Raw genomic sequence first — 10,556 nt, 5'->3', positions numbered from 1 at the left:
TCATCTTTTCCCTCTCTAACTTGATTGGATTCCTTCACTTTTGTCCACAGTACAGCCTACAATTTAGCAATCTGAATATTGATTAGGACCACTTTTCTCTTTTTGCGTAATCTTCTCTTTTGATTTAATCTGTATTAGAACATGGTAAAGTTATGATAAGGAGATTCTATTCATTTCATTTCCCTTTTATATGTTTAGATTTTGAAACTCATGCATACAAAACAAAAGAATTAAGAAACTGTTAAATAAAGCAAGAGAAAAAAATCTCTCATGTTGAAGAAGTATCCGGTTAACACGATTTTGAATGTTATTTTATTTAGACAACTTTAATAAAGAAAAAATCTCTCATGTTGCAACAGTTTTCACTTTTAACCATTTTTACAGGATTTAAAAATCAATCGCGTAATCGTGTTAACATGTAATTCTACTATTTTGCAGATTAAAATGCTCAAATAATTTAAAAATCAAAGAAATTTAAAAACTAATTTCCTCATTCTTGAGTTTATAAAATGAATGGTACATAAAAAACTATTTAAAGAAAAGAGAAGATAAAGAAAGGTCCCCTTCCTTATGTTGGCCACTTCGGAATGGTAGCACTCAATATTCATACGACAATTTCTTAACTAATTATTAAAGACAAGATATCTTTTAGCTTTAGGTGTTGACAAAAAAACAGCTTAGGTAATAATCGTAGGACCCTCTAATAAATTTTGTATAAATCAAAATTATATGAAAATGACATTACTCGTATACATATTTGCTCTAAAACCAGAATCCTGATCATATTAAAAGTATATAATCCAAGAAGTATTGGTAACAATGTATTTACAACTATATACTTCCTTTGCAAAAAGAGTCTTTACACCTCTGAGAGTTCAGGGGACGATGGCTCGGTAACTACATTAGACAACCAATCCAACAAAGCTATGTTTACAGCTTCAGGGACTTCGTCATGAGGACAATGCCCTGCTTGCAAGTGCACAAGCGATGACTTCGAGTAAAACGCTTTGATCTTCTCGGCTTTAGCAGGACCAACCCACGGGTCAAGATCACCCCAAAGCAACAGAAGCGGGCAAGTCATCTTACTTAGAACACTGTCTAAAGTGTATCTACTCTGGTTCGTCAAGAACCTTGTCATCAATCTATAAAAAGATTAAACAAACAAAAACAACAGTTAGGTCCCATTATGTATCAAAAACAGAGTAGCTCTGTTTTTCAAAACAGAGTATCTCTGTTTTTCAAAACAGAGTATCTCTGTTTTTAGTGTGTGTATCAAAACAGTAGCTCTGTTTTTGGTGTGACTTTGTGTACTACCTGTAGTAAACTTCTCCAGCATTTGGGTCTGTTGCAGGTTTTGAGATGGATTCAACGAGGTAGTCATCAACATTAGCAGCGTTTACGTACACCTGCAATAAGAAAACTTGAGTACCAAGTAACAAACTTTTAAAGAAACCTAACAAAAAACAAAAAGTCAGCGAGACATTATTACACTCTTTAACACAGATTCGATTCGAGAAGGCTGCTTAGCTTGCCAGAACAAGAACCCAAGAACCACTCGCTGGAAAACCTCTTTGAGCGGCTTAACTACAAACTTGGTTAACACGGTTTCCTCAGCTTCTTCCTCTTGCTTTTTACTACTCTCGGATGCAAACTGTCCTGCAGAGTTGAGAAGCGCAACTCCTGTGACCTTCTCTGGCAATCCCACCGCAACCGACAAAGCTGTGAACCCTCCAAGGCTGTTTCCAACCACAACGGTTGGCTCTTTGACAACCTCTTTGATGAAGTCAGTAACTTGATCAGTCCAAACCATGGCGTCATACTCTATGAGGGCTTTGTCACTCCATCCGAAACCGAGTAAGTCCAAGGCGTACACTTTGTACTTCTTAGCCAGTTCAGGAATGTTATACCTCCAGTGGAAGACAGAAGCACCAAAGCCATGGATAAGAACAAGAGGCAAGCCTTCTCCTTGAACCACGTAATGAATCTTGTGACCTCTCCATTCCCAAAAGTTGTATCCTTCCGGCTTAAAAGCTAACCTCTCCCCACCTTAAAAGGAATCTCATCTAATTAAAGAGAGAAGAAGCCAACAAGACACAATCTTTAACTAAAGTTTCGAGATCCAAACCTTGGATGGGCTGAGAAGCAGCTGAAGGAGGAGGAGAACCCATGACTGAAACTCCAGAAGCAACGATCCCTCTCACTGCAAAGCCCCTTCTGCTGATTTCGCATTTGTTCCCTAACATTGAAAGATCGAAACTTTTAATGCGATTCAGTCTTAATCTAAGGAGAATTTGATGAAAGGTGCTTACTTGGTCGACGAGTTTGAGCAGGAAAGGTGAGTCTTTTACTTAGTTCTGTCCTAACAGACGGTGTTACAGCACATGAAGCAGACATCGGTTGATTCGCAGAGAACAACCTTAAACTGTTACCAAGCGGACAATGAGAAGAAACAGATGTTTAAGGATTCTTGAGGGATAAAAAGATGCGCCGAGTGTGTGTGTGTGTGTGTGGGTGAACTTGCGGGAGAGTTGTGGCGACGTCTGAGCCAGACAAGTCTAACCCTCTCGACGAAACAGAGTGTTTGTGATTTAGCAATAAATTCCGGTTATCTCTAATTATTTGAACCGACGGTTCAGTCGTATTTTCCGGTTTAGCAATAAAGGCATGTATATGAACCAAAAACTTAGATAAAAAAAAGCAATGGTGTCGCCCAAAATGGTTTTTAAGTTTCTCTAAATGGATGCAACAGTCAAAAAGGTTTCACCTGAATTTCTTCAGATATTTGGAAAATAATAATGATGAGTTGCAGAGTTTCAGACATTATGATTATGATACTATTTTGATGGTTGCATTTCCAGGAACAGTGAAGAAGAATGAAGATAACAGAGTCATTGCCTCACAGAACAAGAGACATATCTAGATACAATTTGCCATTGCCTCGACAAAGCATTTGTTATTTTTTTGAAGTTCAGATTTGGTTTGAAGTTTAATTAGAAAGTTAAATGATTGAAACAAAAACAAACATGATACCTCTAAAGATTAAAATTTAATAAGTTTCGTATTGTATGATTAAATTTTCTAATTATTCATAAAAACTTTAGGAAAAAGAAACAAAAGTATGGTAACAATTTGGAGGTTAATTAGAAGGCTAAATGAACATATTGTCAAAGACAATGGGCATGATATTTCTAAGGATCAAAACATGACATGATATCGATTAGTTTCAACTTATGCAATCATACTTTCATAATCAATCATACAAAAATCTAAGAAAACATTTGTTATTTAAAAGAGTAAAAACAGAAATGATTTAAAATATATTTTTATCTATATAAAAAGATTCAGGGAAAAAAATGTGTCTAAATAAAAAATAAATTTTATAAAAATTGAACCTGATTGCAAACCAAGAGACTTAAACCATGCAAGCTGAGGAGTGTTTGTTGCCGGGACGTGGAGGTTTGTTGCGTCGAAGAAAGAGGCTCCGGTGTTGAAAGAAGACGGCATTGTGTTGGCGTTGAGGTAAGGGTTTTTATGAATGGAAGATGAAGCATGTACTGCCAAGTAATCAGAGAATAATAGAAGAAAAGCTATAATGATTTTGGTGGTTGTCGACATTGATGTTGTTTGAGAAGAAGAATAAGAATGTGTTGTATTTATAGACTAGAGAAATGTAACCGTTACAATTTTTTGGTATCCGTGTGTTGTATTTAATGAGTAGAGATATAAGTATATAATATTACTTTTACCCAAGAAAGAGATATAGCCGTTGCACTTTTTGATTATAATATTTTTGATATTTCATATTCAATGTTATTTACTTTTTTGTGGGAAAATTTAAAAAGAAGAAGAAATTTTCATTGTAATGTTATTTACCATACTCATACATCAACCATCTCTGCCCATATTTGAAAACATGGTGAACTTTATACTTAAAAGAATTGACCATTTTTGTGCCTTAATTATTTACAAATTGCATACTATATTTCCTGACAATACGTTCCCTATCAAATTACAACTAAACTTGCATTAATGGAGGCTAGACTAGAGAAATGTAACCGTTACAATTTTTTGGTATCCGTGTGTTGTATTTAATGAGTAGAGATATAAGTATATAATTACTTTTACCCAAGAAAAGAGATGTAGCCGTTACACTTTTTGATTATAATATTTTTGATATTTCATTTTCAATGTTATTTACTTTTTTTGTGGGAAAGTTAAAAAAGAAGAAGAAATTTCCATTTTAATGTTATTTCACCATACTCATACATCAACCATCTCTTCCCATGTTGAAAACATGGTGAAGTTTACTTAAAATAATTCTATGATAGGGAGCGTATTGTGAGGAAATATATTATGCAATTTGTAAATCCTTTAGGTCACAAAAATCTATGCAACCATCTTTTACCCAAGAAAAGAGATATAGCCGTTACACTTTTTGATTATAATATAATTTCCCATTTTGATATTTCATTTTCAATGTTATTTACTTTTTTGTGGGAAACTTAAAAAAAAGAAGAAGAAATTTCCGTTTTTAATGTTATTTACGATACTCATACATCAACCATCTCTGCCCATGTTGAAAACATATTGAAGTTTACTTAAAATAATTGACCATTTTTGTGACTTAAGGATTTACAAATTGCATACTATATTTCCTCACAATGCGTTCCCTATCAAATTACAACTAAACTTGCATTAACGGAGGCTCTTTGGGTTGGTATCAACACATACAAGCCCTAAATCAACAAAGACAGAAAACCACACAAAAAAATTGTAACTGTCCAAAGACTAGGTTAAAAACAGCCTAACTAAGCTAATTATGCTTCTATCTATCTTTTCTTCTTCTTTAGAATGGAGATACTGAGTCCAAATAGACCAGACTTCTTTGGAGATGGTGTTGTTATTATAGGATCCTGATGCATAACTGGAGTAACAACCTGTGAAGTAGTTGTGGAAGATTCTTTTTCTTCTTCTTCTTCTCTGTTGAAATCTACTTCTTCAAGAGCTCTAAGCAACTCTGATGCACCCACCTTAGCTTCCTCTGTTCCATTGTTGGATATCAAGAAGAGAGATGGATAAATATCAACTCCTTCCCTCACCACAAGGTTACAATACTCTATCTTCTCCACACACAGCTGTAAGAGGATGGAGATTGCTGTCTCTTGCTCCTCTGGCACATTTGAGTCCAGCAACTCAGCTATTGAAGCTAAACAACTCGGTGTCTCGGTTATACAAACCCGCCCTTTCTCGGTGTTGCATAAGTTCCTCATAATGATGATTGATTGCTTGCTGAAGACGCTTTGTTGCAAGAATAATGTGAGGTTCTTGACGAAACCTAGAGTTACCATTTCTAGACAAATCTCATTGCTTGTGGACAGGTTCTTGAGTGTGATCACAGCTTGTTCTTGGAGATGTTCTGGTCCAGACTCAGCCATCTTCATAAGGGAAGAAAGAGTTATCTTGGAGAGACTATGTGGCTGGTTAGAGAGAAACTCAAGTACATTCAAAGCTTCTTCAGCTACTAATAACTCAAACCCTAGAAAAACAGATAACGTTTCAAACACGTCTTCTTCCAAAGCCTCTATAGCCTTTCTGTTACCACTGAGGAAAGTCAACAACAAAGCCAACCCACTCTTTATCGTGTTTGCATTGGTTCCAGCAGCATTCTTCAAGAACGTGACAAGTGGCTCAAGAAACTTACTCGGTAACATAGACTGAAAAGCCCTAGAGTTGTTCTCAAAACGTTTTTTTACATCTTGAATGGTCTTCACCTGAGCCTCCCATGGAAGCTTAATGAGTTCACTTAAAGGCTCTATCTCCACCTCGCTTTGACTTGAGTCTGTGACTTCAGTTCCTGACTCAGAAGCTATCGTCTTCATTGGCATGAAGTAACCACCCTTAGAGTAGGAAGGTGGATCAGTTGAAAAGCTTGAGCTGAAGTCCCTACTCGAGAAGTCAAGATTGTACAGAGAGCTTCCAAAACTAGCAATGGAGAAGTCAAGATTGTGTGAAGACTTTGCGTGCTTTGTTGTTGGATCTTGAACATCAAGACCGTTCTTGGAGCACCACTTTGATATCTGTTCCTTCATGGCCACGTTAGGCTTCATTGTGAAGTCATCTAGTTTCCTTCTTGATTTAGGACAAGACTCATTACCTTCATCAAACCATTTCTGAATCCACATCCTCTCAAAGGTGTGGCCTGAGGAGATCATGACAGGATCATACATGACGGTAAGAGAAAGAGGGCATTTAAAATGCTCAGGAAGTGTAGCATTGTGTTCCTCCTCAGAACACCCTGCTTCTGCATCACTAGCACACACAGAATCATTCACAGACTGAAGCTGTGTGAAGGAGTTCTCCTTGTGATCTCTCCAGATGATCTTCTCATGCTTCTTTAAAAGACAGAGAAGGTACTTCAGAATCTTTCTCTTGTTCACTTCACACTCGCCTAGTTTTGCAAAAAGAGACTTCAGGGATCTTCTCTCAATCACAATGGCTTCAGGTGTTGAGAGATGGAGCTTCAGTGCTGCATAATGGAAATCTCTAACCTCATCAGAAGAAACAGATGAGGTTGTGCTCCTTTTCATCAGTTCTCTAACAGCTTTCCCAGCTTCTTCTTCAGATGATTCTAGAGCCAACTCAGTTGACCTAAGGTCTTGGACTACTTGAGTGATCTGCAAGCAAAACTCTCATCAGCTTTTTTTTTTTGAACACAAAAACTCTCATCAGCTATTCTGCTTTTTCATAACAAAAGAAGATTCAGAAACATAGTTTGGTACACAAACCTTAGTAGCCAAAACAGTTGGTACCATGCTTCTGATGTCACTTAAGCTTTGCTCTAATAACTTTTTGGCTCTACAACCTCTTGAGAGTATAGCTTCTCCTGTTACTGCCTGAAGATTGAAGCAACATATTAGGATTCACTGCTTTGAAATAATGCACATTTGCAAAGAAAATTATTATTTTTATTTTTTGCAAAGAAACTTATTTTTTATTTTTAACTTTCCAACCAATTTTTTTTTTTTTTGCAAAGAAATTTAGCTTAAGATAATGTGAGAGGAACAAACCATGTAGAGTTTACTGGATTCACTGCAGTATTGAAGAAGCAACTTAGCTTTCTCCAAAGCTTTGTTGATCAAACATAGAGTCTGTATCCCTGTGGAGGATCCTGGTCTAGCATCTTCTATATCAGGAAAGATTCTCATGACCCTATCAACTAAGTTCTTTAACTCTAAGCACATGGAAGAGTGCATCTGAAACAAAGCAAGACCAAAAATGTTATTACAAGCAAAGTAAAAAAAACAATGAAAGAGATTCTTGCAACCAACCTTGTAGGAATGAGGCAACTTCTCTATCCGTTGAGTAATTCCCATCTAAACAACAAGTTTCTCAATTCTGAAAGTTTGATAAACATATAAAGATGAAAAATATTTTGAATCTTTGGAGAAAAAATGAAAAAAAATGATATGAGAGTGGCCTCTTAGGGAAGAGAAGAGAGAAAAGAAACAGAAACTACGAGTGTTAAAGTGACAGCTTCTGGTGAATGACGGCAGAGTTTAAATCGTTGAGCTTTCAAATTAAAATAGGAGAAACAATAATTGGGCTGTGACTGATTCTACGTGACCGCGTTTAGGTCCAAAAGGGGAGATTGTTTAACATCGTGAGAGTGCCGTGTCAAGCGCAGACTAAATTGAAAGGACGAGGTCTTAGTGCTCGTAATAGTCAGGTCAACCCATGCAACACACACTTTTATATATTTTGTAGTGATTTGCATAACTTTTTATTGTTTTTTTCTTTTTACCCTATAGAATAGGAAACTTCTGATAGAGATTGATGATAGTGATGTAACTAATATTGTTTTATTTCTAGTGCTATTGATATATTAATGGTGTCTAATGGTGTTTTAAGTAAATCTTGGTCATCTTTTACCTTACTATTTCATGGTGGATAGAGGTTAAGTAAAATATCAAAATCTATGATGTCAAATGCACCTTTGTTTGTCAAATGTCAATTATGTGCATAAAACAAACTCTTTTCAACACTGCCTATTCAACTTTTTTTTTTTGGAAATACCTATTCAAATTGCGTTAATGCTTTTTATTGCAAATTAATAGATAAGTATTGTTAATTGTCAATATATAAGTATTACGTTCAAGTTGGGCGGTTTCACTTTTTTTTTTTTTGGTTTATTGGATCGCATCATACATTTTTGTATTTGTTTGCATCATACAATCTTGTCAAAATGGAAAAAAAACAAAACATATTATCACTACATATTGGGACCCCGGGTGGCTCCATGCAAAAAAAAAAAAGATCTACACTATCACGAAAAGATGTTTGAAAATCACCCATAATTTAGTAAAGCTAATACACCATTTAGATATATTTAATCACCAGTTAATAAACTATACGTACTGTAAAATATCATTACAAACAAGACGTACTAATAATGTCGCTTTAATATTTTGCTTTCAAAGAAAAAAACTACGAAATATTTTTTGGTGTATTTTTAATTTGCCACCAAAATTACACTTACAAAGTTTGAAATCAATCGAAATTTATGAAAATTTAGTGTGTTCTTTAAAAAAAAAGAAAAATTAGTGTGATCAGTTACGCCTTACGAAGATATTAAAATATTGAAAACATAGAAGAGTGTGGATAATCACATCACATTCGATTAGTGAGATAGAATACTTTCTTAAGTTACAAAAAAAAAAAAAAAAAAAAAAAAAGAGATATAATACTTTCTTATGTCCACAACCTTCGCAAACGCAAATTATTGTGACTTTGTTCGTCGCATTCCGTTGACTGGTCTACCTTTTATTCTTCCTCCACCTGCTAAATGCCAATGTGTAATTTGAGATATTTTTTTTCTAAAAGAAGTTATAGGTGATGAATAATAGCTCATATTAATTTATGACTTTTTCTTGGGTTCACCCCCTAGGGTGAACCTTTAGGTTCACCAACCAATAGAAAGTTGTCATTTTAGATCTAGTATCTTTTAATTAAGGAAATAAAATAACTTGCCAAATTATATTATGCTTTTAAAATAAAAAATAAAAAATTAAATAAATAAAAATAACAATATTTCTAAAAAAATATTATTTTAAAAAAATATTTATTTTTAAGATTTAGAGTTTAGTGTTTAAGATTTATAATTTAGAATTTATCCAAATGTTTAGTGTTTTTCCAAGGGTTTACCCAAGCCCTAAGGGTTTAGGGTTTACCCAAGGGTTTAGGGTTTACCCAAGGGTTTAAGGTTTTCCCAAGGGTTTAGGGTTTAGGATTAGAGTTTAGGGTTTAGTGTTTTGTTGACAACATGTTTAGTGTTTTTCCAAGGTTTAGGGGTTTACCCAAGAATTTAGGGTTTACCCAAAGATTTAGGGTTTAGGATTTGAGTTTAGGGTTTAGTATTAGAGCTTAGGGTTTAGTGTTTTGTTGACAACATTTTTTTTTTTTGAATTCGTTTTTTATATATTATTTTTATTTATTTTTAAATTTTATTTTGAAAAGATAATATAATTTGCAAGTTATTTGGTTTCCTTAATTAAAAGATACTAGATTTAAAATGACAATTTTCTATTGGTTGGTGAACCTAAAGGTTCACCCTAGGGGGTGAACCCAAGAATAACTCTTAATTTATGATAATCTCCTTATACTAGTATAGGAAGTTAGTAACCTAAAGCTGAATAAATTATAATAATAATGTAGAAAAATTATTCAAGTACTGAAATTTCAAAGACTGTTATCTTGGGTTTATATATATAGAGTTAAGTTTATATAATAGTACTAGGGTTGATGATATATGATTTGCCCATAGTGTAAAATATTGTCAGTAGTTGGTAGTAGATATCATGAGCTTAAAAATGATGGTGTCTTTCTTTTAAAAGTTTTCCAAAAATGATGGGTGTTTATTTGTTTTAAATTTGATAAGGTTTGTCGTAATATAGACACAACATCAATATCTCGGTGTGAATGCATGCATTACATGCTTCTTTTTTTTCTTAACGCTGGGAACATTACATGCTCTTCTTATTGGCCAAATCAAGAAGAAGAATTCGTTTTCTGATGTAACATGCTTGAGAGCTTAGGCTGTCTCTAACCTAAAGTCTGAATTAGTAGTTTTTATAAGAAAATAGTATATATTATCTAGATTTTACGAATCACAAAATAATTAATATGTTAGAGATGGGTTATTCAGTTTGTTAATATATTTTTATATCCAGTTTTTTTATTTGTATTTTACCAAAAAACAAAAAAAATTGTAGCAAAGAATCAAAGATCCAGTTTATAATTTCGACGAATAAAACAGTAGTAGGTTAAGCTAGTTAGGGAAATTTTAGGTCTAGTCAACTATTTGGTATATAGTCTATATGTATGTTATCCCAAAGCGTATAATATGATCGGCTCCACTTACTCATTGACAAGCGACAACTACTCTCAGCCTCACAACAAAAGATGGTTTAATTCATTTCCAATTGCTTTAGATAATATTATATCGACTTAACTTTTGGGATGTTTTTTCGCTCGTATGATAATTAAGTTCGATTATTTTG

The 10,556-nt window shown here is 34.1% G+C and overlaps 2 protein-coding genes across 2 annotated transcripts; both read right to left on the bottom strand.

Annotated features, from left to right (window-relative positions):
* Nucleotides 1–756: 756 nt before the first annotated feature.
* On the bottom strand, nucleotides 757–3,616 carry LOC106316930 (pheophytinase, chloroplastic). The gene is made up of 6 exons (XM_013754795.1): nucleotides 3,393–3,616; nucleotides 2,310–2,422; nucleotides 2,126–2,236; nucleotides 1,490–2,046; nucleotides 1,315–1,406; nucleotides 757–1,142 (listed from the first exon to the last, which is right to left on the bottom strand). The coding sequence occupies exons 2-6, from the start codon at nucleotides 2,392–2,394 to the stop codon at nucleotides 860–862; spliced, it is 1,128 nt and encodes a 375-aa protein (XP_013610249.1). The 5' UTR covers nucleotides 2,395–2,422; nucleotides 3,393–3,616; the 3' UTR covers nucleotides 757–859.
* A 977-nt stretch (nucleotides 3,617–4,593) lies between these two features.
* LOC106319469 (U-box domain-containing protein 5-like) lies at nucleotides 4,594–7,659 on the bottom strand. The gene is made up of 4 exons (XM_013757842.1): nucleotides 7,329–7,659; nucleotides 7,068–7,253; nucleotides 6,786–6,893; nucleotides 4,594–6,674 (listed from the first exon to the last, which is right to left on the bottom strand). Exons 1-4 carry the CDS (start codon nucleotides 7,371–7,373, stop codon nucleotides 4,830–4,832), a joined length of 2,184 nt encoding a protein of 727 aa, XP_013613296.1. The 5' UTR covers nucleotides 7,374–7,659; the 3' UTR covers nucleotides 4,594–4,829.
* Between the last annotated feature and the right edge of the window lie 2,897 nt (nucleotides 7,660–10,556).

The sequence above is a fragment of the Brassica oleracea genome, chromosome C1 (genome assembly GCF_000695525.1).
Source record: "Brassica oleracea var. oleracea cultivar TO1000 chromosome C1, BOL, whole genome shotgun sequence".
Classification (NCBI taxonomy): domain Eukaryota; kingdom Viridiplantae; phylum Streptophyta; class Magnoliopsida; order Brassicales; family Brassicaceae; genus Brassica; species Brassica oleracea.
The sequence above is the reverse complement of the archived record's forward strand: the minus strand, read 5'-3'. Positions and strand labels throughout refer to the sequence as shown.